Raw genomic sequence first — 24770 nt, 5'->3', positions numbered from 1 at the left:
TGACGAGTGTAAAAAGGTCAATCTTACAGGTTTGTAAACATAGAAATGAAGTGGTAAAGTAAGGCGAGTAATTTAAGTTTTTTTTCTGTTTTGTTGTTTATTTTTGGGAGGGATGATTCATATTTACTTTATAATATTTTGATATGTATTATAGAATACTGCGATGTATGGTTATGTTTGGTACTGAGACACTGATATCATGCAAAGGTTGTTTTGCACAGAACCTGCATAATGCAATGCATCTTAAACAAAAGCAGTTAAGCTGTGGGAATGCAGAAGCCAGACATATTTAGTGAATATTACCCACCTATAGGATTCAGAGCTCAGATCAGAATCTGATGACAACGTAGATACTGCTGAACAAGAAGATTTTCTTGGCCTAATTATAGGAGATAAACAGGATAATCAAGGAAACAAAGAAATCTCAAAAGCCCCAAAGGTACCGTACACATCCCTCCTTAATCAGTTTCAACTTCAAACACTTCGTTCCAGTCGTTTAAGACTCGCCCTATCCTTTGATAATAAATCCTGTCCAGCCTATACATCGAAATATCCTCCCGCCCTAACATTAACCGGCACGGGTAAGGCCAATCAGGGCCGTTGCAGAGCCTGTAGCGAAACTTCAACCTGTGACTGTGTCACATGCTCGTTATGAGCTTGGTTTTGTGCCGGGTCGACTTTTTAATCTGGATTATTGTTGTTAATTGTATATATTATAATTTTGTGTATATTAAATTTGACTTGTCGACTGATTTTCATCCGTATATAACAATTATTATTATTGATTGTAAATATTATAATTTTGTGTATGTTAGTTTTGACTTGTCGACTGATTTTCGTGTGTATATGACAACAAAAACTAACAATCGGCTCTGTCCGTCGCATGGTTTTTAAATAAAGTGAATTTGAATTTGAATGATCTGGAATAATCTGACTGCAGCAGTGATAATGATGTTACCTCGGAATTAAAGGGTCAAGACCTGGACAGGAATAGTGAGATCAGAGTACCCGGATAAAGAAGGCTCCCTAGTGAAGTATTGAAGCAAAAAGCAGCACTAGCAGAAATAGGGAAGCAGTTTAGCATTCTAATGTACACGTCTTCCAAATTCCATAAATCTTATTAAAGCCATCTACAAGATATGTAATCTTAGTCAATTCATCAAAAGGCGTGAAAATTTGATTGAAAAGTACTCATCCAAATTTATTAGTTCAGAAAGAGCCTCTCTCTGATAATTCTTCGATCAAAATCTTTCCCTTTTTCCCTTTCACACTAGCAACGGCCCTTATTACAAAGCAAGGGGCGCATGAAGGTAAAAAACGCCCACTTTCAGTAGAAAAAACTTGTTTTTTTTTCATTTTTTAGAGAGGAAAACCAGAACAAAATGACTCTGGACCGCTTGAATGACTACTTTTACACTCACCATGGTTTAAGTGAAATTGTGACTCAGTCCCTGCAACTTCAGCACCAAGCATGAGTCTAATTATATTTCTCCAAAATCTTTTAAAATAGCTATTTTAAAATAAACAACTCATTCTGTCTCTCGATAAAAAAAGGAAACACTGAAACAGTTTTCAGTTTGTTTTTGTTCTGTTTTTTTTTGCTGTTTTAGCCCCCCCCCACCAAAAAACAAAACTCCTAATATACAAGCTTATACAAGACAAGAGTTTATTAAATTAGTGACTCAATTGATTATAACTGATTTGTATATCACCATCGGAAAACAAAACATCCGAAGAATTTCAGCGTAATTGGACAACAGGAAATCGGCAAGATATAATCACAAGTTTCGTCCAGAATTTGATCTTTAACTTACAGTTTATGTTCGCTGTATAAATTTTAGTATAAGACTACTATTTTCCTGTTCTCCTACAGTTTTAATATATTAACGGAAGTCGATGATTTTGCTAACATTCAATAGCTGAAATTCAGTTCTATCCATTTACCGAATTACATTTTTTTTATTTAGTGTACAGGGGTTTTAGATTGAAAATACATCGAAAATTGGTTCAAAATCGTAAAAAAAACAGACAATTTTCCTAATTCTTAGGCTTGTTAGATCCTTATTAAATAAAAAATAAAACAATATCTTAATTCTAGCGGGGCGAATGGATAGATCTGAGACTAATGTTTTTTTTTTGGTTTATCTTAAAGTATATAAATTTGTTTATACATAAATTCTTTTCTAATTTGTTACCTATATGTTTTTCGACCTTTTATAAGAAAAGGGAACATAGTTATGAAACCAGAAACGTTGACATGGTTGGAATTTCTGTTCCTATTACAATGAGATCTAAGTTTTCCGCCAGGTACATGGGCCCTGAAGTCTGGAATAGACTTAGGTAAGAAGACCCTTGAGGAATTCAAGAAAATTCTTCCGTAGAAATTTCATTCAACATAAAGTGCACCCCCTGGGTTATATTCCTACCAGACAGTTTCACCATCGCTGAGAACCCCCCTCCCTGTCAAATTGCTTGCGGAAGATTCAGCCTGAAAAATTCTCCTTAGCATTCTTTCGTTTGAATACGATTTTAATCTCTAATCTCTTTCTCGATCACTCAGAAATGCCCTCTTCCGTGAATATTGTTTCCAAGAAAACAAAACTCGTAGAAAAACGCCCCTGGACAATTCCCCGGAACATCTCCATATGAAAAATTTGGCAAGGAGAAAGTAAGACAATTAAAACGAACTTCGTATAGTAATTATGTCAAATCCTCCAGTGTAACAAAACCCCTGGAATAATCGCCCCTCCCCAAAAATTTTCCTCCCCAAGGAAGATTCTCCCTATAGAAATCCACCCCAAGAAACCCCCCACCCCCAAAAAAAATGTCTGTAAACTTCCCAATACCAAATATTATACATAAACAATGGGCAAATTTCATAACTTACAGGCTTCTCACAACGGACTGTAAGGGGTCATTTAGACCTAAAGAGGTATTTATTTGATTTTTCAACTATGCTGAACAAAATAAATATCTCATAATTTTGATTAAATAATTTTGGGGAAAATGGGCGTGGGAGGGGGCCCAATAGCACTCCAATATTTTTGGTTACTTAAAAGCAGCACTAGGACTTTAAATTTCCGTTCGAATGAGCCCTCTTCTGATATTCTAGGACCACTGGGTCGATACGATCACCCATGGAATAAAAAAATGAACACAAAAAAAACACATTCGTGATCTCTCTCCTGATAGCTAGGAGCTTGAAACCTTTATTGCAAGGTTCTCTGATACGCTGAATATGATGGTACGATTTTCATTAAGATTCTATGACTTTTAGGGGGTGTTTCCCCTTTTTTCGAAAATAAGGCAGAATTTCTCAGGCTTGTAGCCTTTGATGGGTAACACTAAACCTATTGAAACTTATATATTTGAAATCAACATAAAAATCTGATTCTTTTATATATCTATTAGTATCAAAACTCATTTTTTAGAGTTCAATTGCTATTGAGCCGGTTCGCTCCTTACTTACAGTTTGTTACCACGAACTGCTTAATATATCTGTTTTTTCCAATATTCTAGAGACGGATTGATTGATTGGTTTCGAGTTGAGTTTACTCTTGTGTGTTGTTAAAATTGGTTATGTCGGTTTGTGCCAGGAATTCCAACGAGTTGTAGATTATGAGTGCGGGATTCATTCGAGTTCTCTGTAAACATATTAATTTTAGAATTGTATATTAATAGTTTAGTAGGGGATGAGGCAGGGGAAGGAGTAAAATGTTCTTTTTCTGAGAAAGTGTTTGAATAGTTGTTTCGTGTTCTTTGGGTTGTCCCAAACACGCCAATTTACGTCGGGACTTGTACCATCTTTGTTACGGAAAAAGTACCATCTTTGCAAAACGTTAACTGAAAGAGTGCGTACATTTTCTAAAAACACAAAAATAGAGATATATACTAAATGTCCCTTAATTAGTGTGAGTGTAATGCGCCAATGTTTATTTTTGTTTTGTTTGGATTATAGGGGAATTTAAATGTTGCGTTTTGTTGCAACCCATTTGTCAATTTAAAAAAAAAATGAATTCAATTATATAATTATATTGTCCTTGGGTCGCTAACTTGCTTGTTTTATAGGGAACATATACCTTAAGTAAAGTAAAAAACGAAAACAAAATATAAAAGCATTCGAAAAAAAGAGATGCTATTTTTACCTTCATACTTTAGATCAACTCGCTGAACATCAATAACATAAACGAAATAATTCCTACGGCTTTCAGAACTGCGACGAATGATTCGAGGTATACTGACTCTCCAGGAACTGAGATCTCTATTCGGCTGAACATTCAAAGGGGAAAATCCATTATCGCTGAAGGTGTTTATATCTTCTCCCTAAAAATATGTCTGAGGATAAAAAAACACTAAAATCATTATATGTTTTAATAGCCTAGATTCCACCCGCCTCCATCCCCGAAGTTCGTTCAAAGATTCTAGTTTTAAGTTTTAATGTCGCTCCTTACTTTCAGTTAAAGAAAAAACTTTTTATTTATTTCTCTCATAAAATCTTGAAAACAGAAAGTCTCGAAAACAGTTTAGAGCAGAAATATTCGCAGAAATCAGGAAGGATAAAATATTAATTTTGCATCTCTCTCCCTCCGTCGCTTGCTAGCCGAAAAACTTTTAATTTTTTGGACCCCCCCCCCCCCAAAAGAAAAGCCAAGGTCCTGGTTGTGGGCCTTAGGATTACGTATCAATTTCTACCCTCTCGTCTCTTCCTTGGAACTAATTCTATATTTATCTAAAGCCGTTGTGGCTAAGTGGCTGGCGCGCTGAGTCGGGAGTCCTTTGTCAAAGGAGCAAGGGTTCAGCCCATGGCGTGGCCAGTTATTTGGTCTGAGGCAGGATCATTGACATGATTCTGTAAGTTTAGCCAGAATCACAATTTCTGTTCGTTATAAATTTTAATGTTGGTCCCAAATTTCAGTTGAAAAACTTTTTTTCTATAAATAAAAGTTCAAATAGGGATAAACAATTTTATTAGATTTTTAATAGATGTGAGTGTTTCTGCTGATAACGGTCACTGTACATATGACCGAAATATCCATTATGTTTTGTGAATTATCTTTGTCAATTAAAAGGATTTATCCCATTTTAAACTTTCATTTATCGTCATAGAAAGGCAGTATGGTCTTAAAAATTCACTACTTGTTTTTTGTTTTGTTTTTTATTCTTGCTGTTTTGCAATTCCAAACATTTGCATACAACGGCTTTAAATCTCTACAATGGGGGTTTCTGATTGTTTTGTAGTTGGGTAGAGAGGGAGATGCCTTAAAAGGTGTATTTTAATGCACCCCTTCTAAATTTTTAAAGTTTAAAGGAAATTTAATTTTTTGTAACCCCCCCCCCCCCAAAAAAAAAGCCAAGGTCCTGGTTGTGGGCCTTAGGATTACCGGTTGTGGGCCTTTAGGATTAGCGCCGAGTCGGGAGTCCTTTGTCCAAGGAGCAAGGGTTCAGTCCCCGGCGTGGCCAGTTATTTGGTCTGAGGCAGGATCATTGACATGATTCTGTAAGTTTAGCCACAATCACAAATTCTATTCGTTGTAAATTTTAATGTTGGTCCTTAGTTTCAGTTGAAAAACTTTTGTTCTATAAATAAAAGTTCAAATAGGGATAAAAAATTTTAATAGATTTTTAATATATGTGAGTGTTTCTGCTGATAACGGTCACTGTAATCCATTATGTTTTGTGAATTATCTTTGTCTATTAAAAGGATTTATCCCATTTTAAACTTTCATTTGTCGTCATAGAAAGGCAGTATGGTCTTAAAAATTATCTACTTGTTTTTTTTGTTTTTTATTATTTAATTAGTGCAGTAGCAATTATTTCTGTCGTGAGTGTTACAACTGTTAAAGTTCTTTTATAACAAGAGCTAAGAGCTCATATGGCACTTGTGACGAGGTCTAAAGAGCCAAGAGCTCATATGGTATGAGCTCTAGCAAAATTCTAAGAATCAATAGATTGCTTTAAAAGGAAAATCAGAGGCTTAATGCCGGTCGGGATTTAAAATAAGAGCTCTGAGTCACGAGGTCCTTCTAAATATCAAAATTCATTAAGATCCGATCACCCACTCGCAAGTAAAAAATACCTCGATTTTTCTAATTTTTCCTCTTCCTTCAGCCCCCCAGATGTTCGAATCGGGGAAAACAACTTTATCAAGTCAATTCGTACAGCTCCCTGACACGCCTACCAATTTTCATTGTGCTAGCGCGCCCAGAAGCACCAAACTCGCCAAAGCACTGAACATCACCATCTAACTCCCCCAAAGAGAGCGGATCTAGTCCGGTTACATCAGTCACGTATCGACAACATTTATAAGCATTTTCCGAGATTTCTGGTTTCCCCCTCTAGCTCCCCCCAATGTCAACAGATCTGGTCGGGATTTGAAATAAAAGATCTAAGACATGGGTTCCTTCTAAATATCAAATTTCATTAAGAATCGGTCACCCATTCTTAAGTTTAAAATATCTCAATTTTTCTAACTTTTCCAAATTAACAACCCCCAGCTCCTTCAAAGAGAACGGAACCGTACCAATTATGTCAATCTCGTATCTATAACTTGTGCTTATTCTTCCCATCAAGTTTCATCCCGATATCTTCACTCTAAGCGTTTTCCAAGATTTCTGTTTCCCCCCTCCAACGCTCTATGTCCCCAGATCCGATTCGAATTGAAAATGGAGCATCTGAGACATAAGATTCTTCTATATATCAAGTTTCATTGAGATCTGATGACCCATTCGCAAGATACCTCAATTTCACGTTTTCCAAGAATTCCGGCTTCCCCCTCCAACTCCCTTCAATGTCACCAGATCTGGTCGAGATTTAAGATGAGAGTTTTAAAGCACAAGATCCATCTAGATATCAAATTTCATTAAGATCTGATCATCCGTTTGTAAGTTACAAATACCTCATTTTTTCTAATTTTTCCGAATTACTCCCCCCTCCCAACTCTACCAAAGAGAGCGGATCCTGTCCGGTTATGTCAGTCACCTATCTTGGACTTGTGCTTATTCTTTCCACCAAGTTTCATCCTGATCTCTCTGCTTCAAGCGTTTTCCAAGAATTTAGGTTCCCCCCCCCAACATCCCCTTCACCGGATAAGGTTGAAATTTAATATAAGAGCTATGAGACATCATATCCTTCCAAACATCAAATTTCATTAAGATCCGATCACTCCTTCGTAAGTCAAAAATACCTCATTTTTCTAATTTTTCAGAATTAACCCCCCCCCCACTCCCCCAAAGAGAGCGGATCCGTCCCGGTTATTTCAATCACGTATCTAGGACTTGTGCTTATTTTTCCCATCAAGTTTTATCCCGATCCCTCCAGTCTAAGCGTTTTCCAAGATTTTGTTCCCCCCTCAATTCCCCCCAGTGTCACCAGACCCAGTCGGAATTTAAAATAAGAGCTGTGAGACACGATATCCTTCCAAACTGCAAATTTCATTAAGATCCAATCACTCCTTTGTAAGTTAAAAACACCTCATTTTTCTAATTTGTTCAGAATTAACCCCTCCCCCAACTCCCCCGAAGAGAGAGGATCCGTTCCGGTAATGTCAATCACGTATCTAAGACATCTGCTTATTTTTCCCATCAAGTTTTATCCCGATCCCTCCACTCTAAGCGTTTTCCAAGATTTTAGGTTCCCCCCTCCAACTCCCCCCAATGTCACCAAGTCTGGTCGGGATTTAAAACTAGGGCACTGAGACAAGATATCCTTCCAAACATCAAATTTCATTAAGATTCCATCACCCGTTCCTAAGTTAAAAATACTTCATTTTTTTCCGAATTAACCGCCCCCCTCCCCCTAGATGGTCAAATTGGTAAAACGACTATTTCTAATTTAATCTGGTCTGGTCCGGTCCCTGATACGGTTGCCAAATTCCATCGTCCTAGCTTAGCTGGAAGTGTCTAAAGTAGCAAAACCGGGACGGACAGACCGACCGACAGAATTTGCGATCGCAAAGTGCCAAGTGCCATAAAATGGCACTTGGCACCAAGTGCCAATTAATCTAGTCTGGTCCGGTCCCTGATACGGTTGCCAAATTCCATCGTCCTAGCTTAGCTGGAAGTGCCTAAAGTAGCAAAACCGGGACGGACAGACCGATAGACCGACAGACCGACCGACAGAATTTGCGATCGCAAAATACCAAGTGCCATAAAAATGGTTCTCGTATTTTCATAATTCTCGGTGATCTTGCGTTCACTATGTCTGGCAATATTGCTTCAAGATAAAAATTTTGTAATTGTGGTATCATTCTATTCTAGCAGAAATCTTTGTCACGATTGATTTTCTCAGTAAATGGATCGCCTTTTCAAAAAAAAAGAAGTCAGAATCTATGTTACAACACAGCCTCCATTCTTCTGTATGAAAGCGAATTTTACCTCTAAAATCGCCATATCACCAGACAAAAAAGTGGCTATTCTGTCAGGACTGGCTGCAAAATATTCTTATTTAATATAAACCACAAGTCCTAAAGCACTTTGCATTCCATCTTTTTCACAAAATCCGATATATCGATATATTGCTCGTACATTTGCCCATGTTCCATTGCTTTAGTCTGGCGGGTTTTGGGATAAAGTAGTAGTAGTCTCAAAGTCAGTACAATGTACACGGTTCATAAAATCAATTTTGTGTCTTCAAAAAAATCCGGATCTAAATCTGAAACACGTGCGTTTTCGAAACTTGCTTCGTAGATTGTTTTGCAAACAGACGTCATTTAGCTTTTCACATCTGCTTGTTTATGACACTTCTAGCCCGCTGCTCAGCATGTTTCTTCAAAAAATGGCCAAGCGTAAATCCTAAACTTCTGCGAAATGTATGCAAATGGGCAGAATGTCCCTTAGAATATTTTATGAACGCAGCAATAACACACGTTGTGTATTGAGCTGTTTTTGTCACCATTATGTTTTTCCCCCAATAAACTTCGTAACTATGCTCACAAAATACACTGCAAGGTTGCTAGAACTGTTTCCGAAGAAAAAAATCGAGCTCTTCTAGTTAAAGTGTCAAAGGCTGAATACACATGACAAAGGAAATATTGCTTGGGGCATCTTCTTCAATTAATTTAACAATGTTCCCTGCCATTTTGCAGCATTCTGGGTATTGTGTATTATCACCGCGAAAGAAATGCAATGGTTTTGCTTTCAGCTCATTTACAAGGTCTTCTCTTCTTTCCCTTTCTCTTCTTTGGGTACAATTGCGGTTCTTGCAAAGTCGCACATTTTCTTTGTTTTTAAACCAGTAAGAAGCCTCCTGCATTTGGAGTTTTCTTTTTACGCCATGTAAAGCCTCCTTTTTAAGCAATTACTTGTGTGGTTGGCACACTCAATTTTTTTATGTATCTACCGTACGGTACTTTGGCTGTAAGCTCTGCAAGGGTGCTAGAGTCACCATCAGCGTTAAATCTAATATATTTTAGAGAGTGTAATATATTTTAAAGGAGTGATTCGAAATGCCTCTACTGAAATATCAGATTCCATGCCTATGCTTGGTCCCTGCCAGTTCATAAAACACGTATGGTCGGGAAACAAAGTGTTTTCATTCCTACGATGCTTCATACAAATGTAACAGTATTTATTTATAATCCCAAAATGTAGAAGCTTTTCAAACAGTTCGTGGTAACGAAATGTAGTAAGGAGCGACCCGGCTCAATAGTAAACGAAACTCTAAAAAACAGAATTTCGATGCTAAAAGATATATCAAAAGAATCGCATTTTTATGCTGATTTTAAATATGTAAGTTTCATCAAATTTAGTCTTTGTCATCAAAAGTTACGAGCCTGAGAAAATTTGCCTTATTTTGGAAAATAGGGGGAAACACCCCTTAAAAGTCATAGGATCTTAACGAAAATCACACCATCGCATTCAACGTATCAGAGAACCCCATAGAAAACAAGGTCCAATCTACAAAAATGTGGTTTTTTGTATTTTTTGCCAGAAGACAAATCACGGGTGCGTGTTTATTTGTTTGTTGTTTTTTTTTTTCCAGGGGTCATCGTATCCACCAAGTGGTCCAAGAGTGTTGCAAGAGGGCTCATTCTAACGGAAATGAAAAGTTCTAGTGCCCTATTTAAGTGACCAAAAAATTGGAGGCACCTAGGCCCCCTCCCACGCTCATTTTTTTCCCAAAGTCAACGGATCAAAATTTTGAGATAGTCATTTTGTTCCGCATAGTCGAAAACTATAATAACTATGTCTTTGGGAATGACTTAGCCCTCCCCCCCACAGTCCCTGGGGGAGGGGCTGCAAGTTACAAACTTTGACCAATGTTTACATACAGTAATGGTTATTGGGAAGTGTACCGACGTTTTCAGGGGGATTTTCTTGGTTTGGGTGTTGGGTTCAGGGGAGGGGGCTATATGGGAAGATCTTTCCTTGGAGGAATATTTCATGGGGGAAAAGAAATTCAATGAAAAGGGCGCAGAATTTTCTAGCATTACATTTAAAAAAAAAACAAAAAAAAAACAATGAAAATATAAACATGAAAAAGTTTTTTCAATTGAAAGTAAAGAGAAGCATTAAAACTTAAAACGAACAGAGATTATTACGCATATGAGGGGTTCTAAAAATACTTTAGCATAAAGAGCGGGGTATTTAGGAAGAGATAATTACTTCGCTCTTTATGCTAAATTATTTTTAGCAATTTCAACTAATTTATTCTACAGCCTTTCTGATTCAGGGGTCATTCTTAAAGAATTGGGACAAAACTTATGATTTAGTGTGAAGAGCGAGGTATTAACGAGGGGACAAACCCCCTCATATATATATAGTCAAAAATATGAGAATATAAAAGTTTGTTACGTAAGTTAATTCTTAAGTTACGTATATTTTTTACTAATAAAAACGTTCGCTAAAAATTTAAAGTTCTAGTTGCCTTTTTAAGTAACCGAAGAATTGGAGTGCAACTAGGCCTCCTTCCCCACCCCTTATTTCCCAAAATCGTCTGATCAAAACTAAGAGAAAGCCATTTATCCAAAAAAAGAATTAATATGCAAATTTTCATTTTAATAATTTATGTACGGAGAGCCAAAATCAGACATGCATTAATTCAAAAACTTTCAGAAATTAAATAAAAAACAAGTTTTTTGAAATGAAAGTAAGGAGCTACATTAAAACTTAAAACGAACTGAAATTACTCCGTATATGAAAGGGGCTTTTCCTCCTCGACACCCCGCTCCTTGCGCTAAAGTTTGATTCTTTCTCGCAACTCTACTTTTTAAAACAATAAAAAACTTTAGCGTAAAGAGCGAGGTATCGAGGAGGAAAAGCCCCTTTCATATACGGAGTAATTTCTGTTCGTTTTAAGTTTTAATGTGGCTCCTTACTTTCATTTCAAAAAACTTGTTTTTTTTTAATTTGAACAAAAACCAACGACCCCTCCGCAACCAGACAAGGCAGAACACCTATTGCCATAGCTTCTAATGCACCAGCCACCGTTAACTATAATACAGTCTCCACTGAGCCATACATGTCAATTTTTTCGCTCGCTTTAATAGCCATTCTCTGCTAAATCTTGCTATTGCTCAGTAAATATTGATGAAGTGTTACATATTGATACAGTTCAAACCAACTGTAGAAAAAAGCTCCTGAATTTGGGCCTGAGTCATACCACCGTTTATTGCACCAACTACTACTTCTTTGTTAACGTTTATTGTCCCTGTTCTGACCTTTCGTCTTGTGGCTATTCTTTCTTTAGTAAAATTGGTTCGTTTTTGTTTGTTTTTTTTCAGTCTGTTTTTCTTCTGGTTGTAAATCTACCATGCGGTTGGCGAGATGTTTTCGATGTCTTTTTCGGTGCTGATGTTATTTCAGTGTGTAAAATAACCTCCTTACTGCAAGATTCACATTTGAAAATGAAACATGAGCATAATTCAGCCCTGAACTTTGTCGAACATCATCTTACACTATTTGGTACTATTTAATTGAAGTTTAAATTACACAAAAATCTATGAATAAGTCTTGCAATTTGTATTTACCGTTAGAAGGTTACAAAATAATTTTGTAGCTAATTTGTGACGGAATTCATGGAGTATTAACCTTTTTTTTCAATACATTTCAAAGAAAATTTCAAAAGATTCTCTTCGGATCCAGATTCGATTGTTGATTTACTAAAACTAAATTTTGTTGGATGGATGCTAGACTCAGTATTAATTTAGTTCCATCTTTCTTAGGCATTTTGTTTTTGGGGCTCATTGTCTTTTTTTTTAAATTAATAAAAAAAAACCTTTTCCGCAAAATATGTTTTTTCAAATAAAAGTACAGAACTTCATTGAAACAAAAATTACCAAAAATAAAACCAAATAGTCTATCAAGCGTAAAACTACCAGAAATCAGCGTCGATAAATAAATGAAACCCAAAACGAACAGAGACTACAATAAATAACGGAGTCAAACTCGAAACGAGCCGAAATTCAACATGAATAGGGCTCAAAATCCCTATGTTTTCCCATGGCCAAGACATAAATTTGCACTTTACTGAAAAATACAAATGAATGTGCATTGTCAGTTTAATATACTTTTGCTAATGTTTATTACTTAAAATGTTAATAATATTGATTATTAAAATTGTAAAAATGAAAACATCTAATTTTTTACAGTAAAGTGCAAATCATGTTCTGGTCTTAGGGGGGCATAGGTTTTGAGTTTGACTCAGTTATTTATCGTAATTTCTGCTCGTTTTGGGTTTCATTTACTTATCGATGCTGATATGTGGTAGTATTAATCTTGGTAGACGATTTTATCTTTGCTCATTTTGGTTTAATGGAGTTCTTTGCTTTTCTTTGAAAAAACTTATTTTATGGAAAAAGTCTTTTTAATTAATTTCTATTCGTGTTATATTGAAGCAGTCTTTTCAGGGAAAAAGAAAATAACAGTTTAAATCTTTTCAGTTTTTCTTTAAGAATTTATAGCTTTACCTGCTATTTATACGCTGGAGAAAATTTTTCAACAACTTTTAACTATATAAACCCTTATAAAAATCTGTACACAAATAATAGTGTTTAAATAAGTTATATTCCACTAGTCGATTTGAAAAACAAAAGTTGATACCATTCGAAAAAAAATCTATCTATGCTCTTTGACAGCTTGGATACACTTACACTATTTGGATTTAGTTAAATTTCAAGAGCAGAAATAGTAACACAAGTAGCCCCGAAAGTTTAAACATAATACCCTCCTTGGTTCTTGGGATATTGCTGAGATGTCTTACTGGCAATCAGCTTATACACAGTGCTATTTTATTTAATCTTATGGCAACATTTAATTTTTCAAAATAATGGGCAAATTGCATAACTGTGGGGGGTTGACTTACGCAATAGCCCTAGAGATGTCGTTACAAGACCGTTCAGCTATACTGAATAAAATGGCTATATTAAATTTTGATTGAAAGTGTTTGAAGAAGAGGGCTGATTGCCCTCCAATGACTTTCTACTCTTAAAAAGGCAATAGCCCTAGCTCTAATAGCCTTAGATTTCTAAAAACGCAATAGCCCTAGAGATGTCGTTACAAGACCATCCAGCTATACTGAATAAAATGGCCATCTTAAATTTTGATTGGAAGTTTTTGGTAAATTATGAGCTAAAGAAGAGGGCTGATTGCCCTCCAATGACTTTCTACTCTTAAAAAGGCAATAGCCCTAGCTCTAATAGCCTTAGATTTCTAAAAACGCAATAGCCCTAGAGATGTCGTTACAAGACCATCCAGCTATACTGAATAAAATGGCCATCTTAAATTTTGATTGGAAGTTTTTGGTAAATTATGAGCTAAAGAAGAGGGCTGATTGCCCTCCAATCACTTTCTACTCTTAAAACTTTGAGTTTCTAATCAAATTAGATCCTTTAACATATCAATGATATTACTGGTTATGATAGAGCAGCTCTGTTTAATTGAAACTCCCCCTAAACGTTTCAACTTATTGCCCTTAGTTTCATTAGTTACAGTAACCGTAGAAGTAGTATCAAAAGTATACACATAGTGCCATCTGGCTTGTTCAAAATATGTCACAGCTTGTCCTGAAAAGTCTATCTTAATAATGTAAGCCGTTATTATGATATTGCTTTGTCACCCTATTGATAATCTATGTTACCATAGTTCGTTTTGGTTCTGCCTCCGCCTAAATATTCCTTGAAAGCTTCACTTTAATACCCTTAACATGTGTAGTAGCATCAGTAGTAGTTTGCACATAGCACCTTTTTTTCAACATCCCCTCCAACACACGACGAAATTTTCAACTTAATACCATCAACCGGTCCTGAAGCATTGTTGATGCATCCTCTTGAAAACCTGTGTGGGCATAGTGTGTTTTGATTTATTTCAATACAGTTACAATGTCGCCCAAAATTTTCGCCTTAATACCCTTAGGCTGATTAGTAGTAGTAGTAGTACCACTAGTTATAGTAGTAGCAATAGGAGTAGAATTAATAGTAGTAGTCTTATCTTTACTAGCAGTACTAGTAGTAGCAGTAATGATAATAGTAGCAGTAGTAGTAGTTGTAGGAGTAGAGGCAGTAGTATTATAATGTAAATATTGTCTTTTGGTTAGTTTAACATCCGCCACAACAAACATTGCAAGTTATAATTTCACATACGAAACTGTTCCTAAGATATTACTGATATGCCCTTTTTACAACCTACATACAGATAGCAGGTTGCCATTCGTAAAATAGAAGTTTTCAGGAATATTCGATTGACTACTATATTATCATTCCATTTATTCCTTGTTCTCTATGTTTTGTTTTAAAATACATGTTTTAACAAGCGCAATTTTATTTTTTTTATGTCCCTGCAACCTTATTTTTCTAATATATGGATTGTTCACAAAATTCGATTATACGTGGCACTCACGTCACCAAATTCCGCAGATAATCGAGAGTCGACTATAGTAGTTGGAGCAATAGTAATGGCAGAACTAGAAAATGTTGCAGTAGCAGTAGTATTAGAAGTAGCGTGCACATATTGCCTTTTGGTCAATTGATCTTTGCCTTTAAGTATTCTCCGAGAGTTGCGAATTTGCCATCAATATTCTCCCTAGATTTTCCTTCACGGAGAGCCTTAATAGTACTAAAATTAAATAAAAAGACAAGTTTTTTTAAACTGAAAGTAAGGAGCGACATTAAAACTCAAAACAAACAGAAATTGATCCGTATATGATAGGGGCTGTTCCCTCCTCAACGCCTCGCTCTTTACGCTAAAGTTTTTTGCTGTTTTAAAAAGTAGAGTTGCGAGAAAGGGTCAAACTTTAGCGTAAAGAGACAGGCGTCGAGGAGGGAACAGCCCCTTTCATATTCGGAGTAATTTCTGTTCGTCTTAAGTTTCAATGTCGCTCCCTACTTTCAGTTAAAAAAAACCTGTTTTTTTGTTTAATCTCTGAACATACTTGAATTAATTGCATGTTTTGATTTTGGCTCTCTGCACATGAATAAATAAAATGAAATTTGCATATTAATACTTTTTTGGCTAAATGGCTTTCTCTTAATTTTGATCAGAAAATTTTGATAAAAAAAGGTGGGAGAGGAGGCCTAGTTGTCCTCCAATATTTTGGTTAGTTAAAAACACAACTAGAACTTCTAATTTTTTACAAACGTTTTTGTTAGTAATAAACATACGTACCTAACGAATTAACTTGAGTAACGAACTTATATATTCGTATATTTTTTATTTTGTATATGCAGGGGTTTGCCCCCTCGTTTATACCTCGCTTTTTACACTAAAGCTTAAATTTTGTCCTAATTCTTTAAGAAGGACCCCTGAATCACAAAGGTCGTAGAATAAATAGTTGAAATTACTAAATATACTTTTGCGTAAAGAGCAAGGTATTTAGGAGATGAACCCCTCATATGCGTAGTAATTTATGCTCGTTTTAAGCTTTAATGCTGCTCCTTACTTTCAGTTGAAAAACTTTTTCATAATTATTTTTTCATTTTTTTGTTTTAAATAATGCTAGAGACTCCTACGCCCCCTTCATGGAAATTCTCTTCCCCCATGACAAATTCCTCCATGGAAATGTCCTCCCACATAACCTCCTCCCCTTATCTCGCCGTCCCCCAACCAAAACAATTCCCCTGAAAATGTCTGTACACTTCCTAATAACCATTACTATATGTTAACATTAGTCAAAGTTTGTAACTCGCAGCCCCTCCCCCGGGAACTATGAGGCAGTAAGTCGTCCCCAAAGACACACTGATTAGGTTTTTCAACTATCCTGAACAATATGACTATCTCAAAATTTTGATCCTTTGACTTTGGGAAACAAGAGCTAAAAGCTCATATGGCACTTGTGACGAGGTCGGAAGAGCCAAGAGCTCATATGGTATGAGCTCTAGCAAAATTCTAAGAATCAATAGATTACTTTAAAAGGAAAATCAGAGGTTTAATGCCGGTCGGGATTTAAAATAAGAGCTCTGAGTCACAAGGTCCTTCTAAATATCAAAATTCATCAAGATCCAATCACCCACTTGTAAGTTCAAAATACCTCAATTTTTCTAATTTTTCCTCTCCCTTCAGCCCCCCAGATGGTCGAATCGGGGAAAACGACTTTATCAAGTCAATTTGTGCAGCTCCCTGAAACACCTACCAATTTTCATCGTCCTAGCACGTCCAGAAGCACCAAACTCGCCTAAGCACTGAACCCCACCAGTTAACTCCACTAAAGAGAGCGGATCCAGTCCGGTTACGTCAATCACTTATCTACGACATTTACAAGCGTTTTCCAAGATTTCCGGTTTCCCCTCCAACTCCCCTCCCCAATGTCACAAGATCTGGTCGGGATTTGAAATAAGAGCTCTGAGACATGAATTCGTTCTAAATATAAAATTTCATTAAGATCCGGTCACCCGTTCTTAAGTTAAAAATATCTCAATTTTTCAGATTTTTCCAAATTAACAACCCCCAGCTCCCTCAAAGAGAACGGATCCGTACCAATTATGTCAATCACGTATCTATAACTTGTGCTTATTCTTCCCATCAAGTTTCATCCCGATCTCTCCACTCTAAGGGTTTTCCAAGATTTCCCGTTTCTAAGATTTCTGTTTCCCCCTCCAACCCTCTATGTCCCCGGATCCGATTCGAATTGAAAATGGAGCATCTGAGACATAAAATTCTTCTATATATCAAGTTTCATTAAGATCCGATCACCCATTCGTAGGATACCTCGATTTTCACGTTTTCCAAGAATTCCGGCTTCCCCCTCCAACTCCCTTCAATGTCACCGGATCTGGTCGAGATTTAAAATGAGAGTTCTAAAGCACAATATCCTTCTGGATATCAAATTTCATTAAGATCTCATCACCCGTTCGTAAGTTACAAATACCTCATTTTTCTAATTTTTCCAAATTACTCCCCCTCCCAACTCCACCAAAGAGAGCGGATCCGGTCCGGTTATGTCAGTCATATATCTTGGACTTCTGATTATTCTTTCCACCAAGTTTCATCCTGATCTCTCCAATTAAGCGTTTTCCAAGATTTCCGCCCCCCCCCTAATGACACTGGATCCGGTCGGGATTTAAAATAAGAGATCTGAGTTTCGAGGTCCTTCTAAATAAGAAATTTCATTAATATACAATCACTCTTTCGGCCGTATCTAGGACTTGTGCTTGTTTTTCCCATCAAGTTTCATCCCGATCCCTCCAATCAAGCGTTTTCCAAGATTTTAGGTCCCCCCCCCAACTTACCCCAATGTCACCAGATCCGGTTGGGATTTAAAATAAGAGCTCTGAGACACGATATCCTTCTAAATATCAAATCTCATTAAGATCCGATCACTCTTTCGCAAGTTAAAAATACCTCTTTTTTTAATTTTTCAGAATCAACCCTCCTCCCCCATCTCCCCCAAAGAGAGCGGATCCGTTCCGGTTATTTCGATCACATATCTAGGAATTATGATTATTTCTACCACCAAGTTTCATCCCGGTCCCTCCACTCTAAGCGTTTTCCAAGATTTTAGGTCCCTCCCAACTCCCCCCAATGTCACCGGATCCGGTCGGGATTTAAAATAAGACCTCTGAGATACGATATCCTTCTAAACATCAAATTTCATCAAGATCCGATTACTGCTTTTTAAGTTAAAAATACCTCATGTTTCCTAATTTTTCAGAATTAACCCTCCTCCCCCAAGTCCCCCGAAGAGAGCGGATCCGTTCCGGTTATTTCAATCACTTATCTAGGACTTATGATTACTTTTACCACCATGTTTCATCCTGATCCCTCCACTCTAAGCGTTTTCCAAGATTTTCCAATCCCCCCCCCAATGTCACCGGATCTGGTCAGGATTTAAAATAAGAGCTATGAGACACGATATCCTTCCAAACATCAAATTTCATTAAGATCCCATTAGTTCGTAGTTATTGCAATAAAAATGAGCATGGAAGGGGGCCTAGGTGCCCTCAAGTTTTTTCGCTCATTAAAAAGGGCACTAGAACTTTTAATTCCCGTTAGAACGAGCCCTCTCGCGACATTCTAGAACCACTGGGTCGATACGATCACCCCTGAAAAAATAAAATAAACACGCAGCCGAGATCGGTCTTCTGGTTTCCAAAATAAGGCTAATTTTCTCAGGCTCATAACTTTTTATAAGTACGATTTAATTTGATAAAACGTATATAGTTAAAAACAAACATAAAAATCCAATTCTTTTGATGTATCTATTAGTATTAAAATTCCGTTTTTTTAGAGTTTCGTTTACTATTGAGCCGGGTTGCTCCTTACTACAGTTCGTTACCACGAACGGTTCGATTATCGAAGTAGTTTCGGTAGTAGTAAAAGTAGTTGCAGTGTCAGTATTGTATTAGTAGTAGTAGTAGCAGCAGTATTAATAGCAGTAGTAGCATATGCATATTGCCTTTTTGTCAGTTGAACATCGCCTTCATAATGCCCAGGAAGTTTCATTCGCTTAGCTTCGTTCAAGAAAACTAGATTAACAACTTTATTAAAATTCATACGAGGTTGCAAATGTTTTTAAGTCAAACTATTTGTTTAGAGAGTTTATGTTGATTTTACTCAATTAAAGACCTTTTTTATCCTTTTCAAGGATTTAGCCCAGTGGCGTAATTTCATCAAAATCCTGAGGGGGGGGGGAAGCAAAGCTAGAGCAAATTTTTCCAAGTCAAGTGGAAATGACAGTGAAAATGAAAAATGAGCCACATAGTACCATAAAGACAAATATATACTAAAGAAAACTGACCTGTTTCTGTGAATACTTGAATTATGCAGGCTTATCTTAGTTTTGACTAGAATTTTTGCAGAAATTAAATTTCAGCTGGGTGGGGGAGCAAAACTGAGTCGGGGGGAACCAGAGCAAGAAGGGGCAGTTGCACCCTGTCCCATAGCAAATTACGCCCCTGATTTAGCCTTTAACGTTGTAATATAGTTCTAAAAAACGTAGTTCTCTGATTACATTCCGGCAAATCGATTTCAATGTGTCGTCTTACTCCTTGAAGAGAAGTTTACAGCTAATAAGATAATGAATCATTAAATACAGAATAGGCAAAAGTACCTGTCGAATATATCATGCTGGGGAGCTGGGCAAGGCCGTATCCAGGGGGATAGGAGGTTTGACCATCCCCCCTCCCCCGAAATATTTTTTCGACTCGTAAAAACGTAACAAAAATTAATATAAACAAATTTTTGATGCGTTTTTGAAGTTTTTTTGTAAACCACCCCCTGAAAAAATCCTTTTATACCCCCTTCCCCCCAAAAAAATCCTGGATACGAACCTGATACTGGGATAAAACGGGTAAAAATAAATTGATCCAGAAACCCCTCTCCCTTCTATCTCAGCGTCTGTCGGAGACATTTTTGGCTATCATTTTTTCTTTCGTAAATTCTTAAAATGGTATATACCATTTTTTTGGTTTTTTAAATTGAGGCTAATAAAAAAAAATATGTTTTATCCTAAAAACTTCCTTGTTTTAAAAGTGTTTATCTCAATAAATTTCACTTCGGTATCTCCACAGTGTCAATATTTAATTATTTACAGTGTCAATACAACCATAGTTTTCGTTACCCTGTAAACGTAGAAGAAACTTTGAGAAAAAAAAAGACAGCTTCATCAGGATAACATAAAAAAATGTTTAGAGAAGATTTTAATCATTCAATCCAACGTTGATAAAAAATTCTCTTAAAAACAGTATATATATATATATATATATATATATATATATATATATATATATATATATATATATATATATATATATATATATATATATATTTATAAATAATAACAAACACAGTTCATCATTATTTGATGAACTTTATTTCGTTTTCAAATATTTTCTGAATTTTACTAAGCAAGTTGAATTATCAATTGTTTTTGTAAACGATACTTGCATAGCTGATATATATTCATAATTATTTATAGGATATTACCCAATTTCATTGAGCCACTTGAATCATGCGTTGTTTTTAAAACAATACTTGAATAACTAACGAACGAAAATTATTTTATATTTAAAGGAAATAATAAAAGGATGAATATTGGTGAACAAAAAAGTTTTAATAAAATAGCGGGTTACAAGCCATATTGAAAAGAAAAATCCCCTCTTCTCAACAAAAAAGGACATAAAATAATTAACAAATGAGCAGCTGAAAAGGCAAATTTAAAAAAAAAAACTTCATCCCTTAAAAATCCATTCGAAAAAAAAAAAAAAAAAATAGACGGGAAACTCACGAAGTCTGATGATTCTGTCAGCTCTTGTCCAACTATTTCTTCATCACCAAGAAGTTCTCCTTCAACTGGCGAGGATGCTCTCAAAACTCCTTTTATTTTCTGTCCGATTATTCGATTTATAGATACACCTTCTGCCTTCAGATTCACACTATGAAAATGTTTTTCATTATAAATAAAGGATGTTTTTTTTTGTGTTTTCTCATAGATCCACTGCAACTCCATTCGATTTAACTCAACCCTGATGAACCTCAACCACCACTCAAATCATCCCAATTTCAACTCAGCCCCATCGAAAAACTTCGGAGAATGAAATACGTAGAAAGAAGGTCAGGTTACAGTGTAGATAATAGTTCTTTGTCTGTCAACTGAAGACAATTAATGACTTAGAATGTACTCGAGTCAGTTATTATTAAAAGTTCCTTTTACATCTGCCTTGCTCTCATTGTAACACTTACAGCAGGTATTAATGCAACATGTTATCTGTTTTAAATCTGTTATATGCTAAGCTTGTGTTCAGGTTAAAGTGTTTTTGCCGTCTTTAAAATTCAGCTTCAAGGGGACTGCTTCCTGAGTCAAGGGGTCTCAGATCATATTATTAGGGGGGAGGGGGCTTGAAGGTAAAAAAATGTACAAAAAAAATCTCTGTCCCTCATCGGTTTTCAACTTAAAAAAAATATAATCAAAAAAGTCAAAATATGACTGTAATTTTTTATTCACTCTTGATACCCGAAAATGGGCCTTAACTTGGTTTCGTTTCTGATAGACTTGAAAATTTTTAGGTAATACATATAGAGCAAAGTAGACCTGATTATATCTATAGATAGATAGATAGATCAGCGTATTCCAAAAGCCCAGGGGCCATGTACACAAAAAAAAATATAAAAAAAAAACAAGGAAATCATCAACAGAACAAATTACAAAGCACACAGAAACAGAAAACAAAGCGAAAAAACGCCAAATCTAGCGACAAAATAAATTAATTGTATAAACTTTTCCTTCTTTCTAAGCATTTATCTATGTACACACCAACATGAAATACTGTGGTTGGGTTACTACTTCGTAAAATACTAGGAAGCAGCAAATCAATCCCCTGTAAATATTTTTCCCTTAAATCAAAGAGCACCGGGCACTTTCGGAGAAAATGGTTCAAATCTCCATCCTCATCTTTACAAAGGGAACACACATACTACCCTTCAGAATCAACTATCTTTTTGTCGAAGACCTTTTGCCTACTCTGGATATTGAGGGGTATGTATACCTTTCTGCCTAATGAATATAATCATAGCTTAAAAAGATTACTTCTCATTTACATTAGGTGAATAGTTGCTAAATTTTGGTTTGTAAACTGCAAGTTTAACCTATTTAATGCAGTTTCAGCAAGTATGGTTCAAGTTTAACCTATTTAATGCAGTTTCAGCAAGTATGGTTAATGCTGAACAATAATGATAATCCAGAATGGTAAATTGATAAATATTCATATAATTTAGCTACGAAGAAAGTTAATACATTACTTGATTTCTTTTTATGCTTTTTCCAAATTCAATAATTGCTTCTGGGCAAATTCAATTTTGAGCCCTTAAAGGGACTCAAAACAACCAATAGCAACCTAAAGTTTAAAAATGTATTTCGAAGAATAAATGCCTATGTATTTATATAAAAAAAAAAGATTGGTAGGCAATTCGCCCTAAGCTGAACCCATCGACATAAAACCATATATGCGACACTTACAAACGTAGCATCAGATGGTTGTAGCATCAGATGGGGCCCAGTAAAAACCAACTCTAGTCCATAGGGCCCAAAAAATTAAAAACGCGCGTTGAAAAAAATTGTAAGTGAGAAAAGAATCACAATTTGAAAATGATTCAGGGATGGTAACTATTACTGCTTTAATATTAATGGAAAAAGTTTACTACGAAAATAAATTTGTGGGGATTTAGAAAAATAATCTGAAATCACAAGAAAATGGTATCAGATCGAAATGAAAACTGCACCATTGGAATCACCATAGCCAAAAACCACATAGAAGAATTATAGTCCTCCATCTTGAGGAACAAGGAAAATCACTATTGAGCAAGGGAAGCAGTCATGCATCCCCTTTTGTCTTGTTATTTTCTTTTCTTTGCCGCTGGTAAGACACTCAAGCATCATAGAGAGATGTTTTAGGAGCTCATTTGTTTTGTAAAAGGACAATGTGGGGTGTGTAGCTAGATCTTACGGCGTGATACTATGACGTGGTTAAAATGACATAGTCATTTGCGATTTATGATGTGTCTTGCTTCCTTGCGATCTTGCCCAAGCGAAGCAAGGACCATCAAAAAGCTCTGGAAGCGGGCTTTTTTCAAGACGAAGACCCTAAGAAGGAATCCATTTTTTTCAAATAGTAGATTGTATATGTTAGAAGTGGCACACATAGGCTTTTTCAATAAATATTTACCTAATTTTCTAATTAATATTTTTTTTTTTTTATATTTTAAGGAATCTATTTTTTCAAGTAGTAGATTTTATACGTTAGAAGTGGCACAGATACGCTTTTTCAATAAACATTTACCTAATTTTCTAATTAATATTCTATAATACTTTTAATATTTTGAGTAGTAGACTCAAGTAGTAGATTTCATATGTTAGAAGTGGCACACATATTTACGTAATAAATATTTACCTAAATATTTTTAGGTAAAATAAATATTTACCTAATTTTCTAAGTAATATTTGCAGAAACGTTTTCCAATTTTTACTTAATTTTCTAAACAATAAGCGGACTTCATTTTAAATCAATTCAAAATTTGATTTTTTTTTTTTTTTTCATTAAATTCCACTCAAAAATAGCTTAGAACCAAGCCAAAAGAAAAAATTACTTGCGGTTTTCCTGAGAGATCAGTTGCTTTTTCCCAAGGAAAAATGAAAGATACTCAGGGCTGTCAATAAATCGAGGAACCAGTTGATTTTCAAGGATGCCATAAACGTGTTCATAAGATAAAAACCAAGCACGATTCTGTCGTAGCTTAACTACATCTTTTGGTACACCTTCTACGACTAAAAAGTTCAAAAAGTACTAGAGTTGAGCTTCAGAATTAGACTTAACTGGGAAAGACACAAGCTTAATAGACTGAAAACGAGTCTCATGCAACAAGCTTACTTACCATCATCCTTTCATAAGCTTTCCATACCTATAAAAGTGCAGCACTCACTAAAAGGACCTTCATCCCTGGCAAATTCAAGAAAAATTAATTTGACTTTAGCTTTAGATATAAAAGAAATTACACCATTCCAAGTCGATTTTTCTGCTCTTTCTTTCATTATATTTTTAATACTCCTATTTCACCACAACTAATATGATTCCAAGAGTATTTGGCGAAAATTCCCAGCTTCTAGCTTGAACATTTTACTTTTTTGTAAACGCATAACACGGATAGACAGATATACACAAATAAGACTTTCATGCAAAGCCTATTTTCCGGATTTTTTGACGCCTTCGTCAGTTCGCTACGGTCGACAACTCAAAATTTGGGACTGTGCTTGGACTTCAGAATTTCGCACTTCGTTCGCACTGTGCTTGAATCTGGTTCAATTTTAAGGAAATTTGAAATTAATACGAATGGCGGTAAAGTCGTCTCCAAGAGAAGCAAAATAGTGAATTTTTTGCAAGGGGATTACTCCTCACACCCCTACCCAAGAAGTCGGCTCGATTAAATGATCAAGTTTTACTGTCGAATAAGAGTTCCTGTCGACCCGCTTTGGATGCCTATTCTTTCTCATGAATCAGGCTGCATTGTGGTTCTGTGTCGTTTTAAAAAAATATACCTTGTATCTATCGATATATATTAGGTCAGGGTCAAATTTATAAAGCTATTCCTTACAAGCTAACGGACTTGCCCCAAAAAGCTCTAGTAGTTTAAGCTTATCCTTTAAAGATTCATCATTGAAGATTTTATAATTTTCACACTTTAATTTCATTTCTCGAAGTTTATTCCTGACCCTAGAAACTCTCTTTTTTCTAATTCGATGCTTTTTGTCCACTCCAAGACTAGTTGGAATCGTGCTCAAACTATCCAAGCTGCTCTTAGCATCTTCAGGCAAAACTTTGTTGCTTGGTACGGAGAGATTTATGTTACTTCGCG

The 24770-nt window shown here is 35.7% G+C and overlaps 1 protein-coding gene across 5 annotated transcripts in view; it reads right to left on the bottom strand.

Annotated features, from left to right (window-relative positions):
- Positions 1–24770, bottom strand: part of LOC136043506 (sorting nexin-14-like) — a 161691-nt gene that overhangs the window by 48360 nt on the left and 88561 nt on the right. For all 5 annotated transcript variants that reach the window (XM_065728422.1, XM_065728424.1, XM_065728425.1 and 2 more), the window contains 3 exons: positions 23508–23685; positions 20653–20800; positions 4146–4323 (listed from right to left, as the gene is read on the bottom strand). In XM_065728422.1, coding sequence (XP_065584494.1) covers positions 4146–4323; positions 20653–20800; positions 23508–23685 — 504 coding nt within the window. The remainder of the gene's footprint in view (positions 1–4145; positions 4324–20652; positions 20801–23507; positions 23686–24770) is intronic.

Source organism: Artemia franciscana, unplaced genomic scaffold (genome assembly GCF_032884065.1).
Source record: "Artemia franciscana unplaced genomic scaffold, ASM3288406v1 Scaffold_692, whole genome shotgun sequence".
Lineage (NCBI taxonomy): Eukaryota > Metazoa > Arthropoda > Branchiopoda > Anostraca > Artemiidae > Artemia > Artemia franciscana.
The sequence above is the reverse complement of the archived record's forward strand: the minus strand, read 5'-3'. Positions and strand labels throughout refer to the sequence as shown.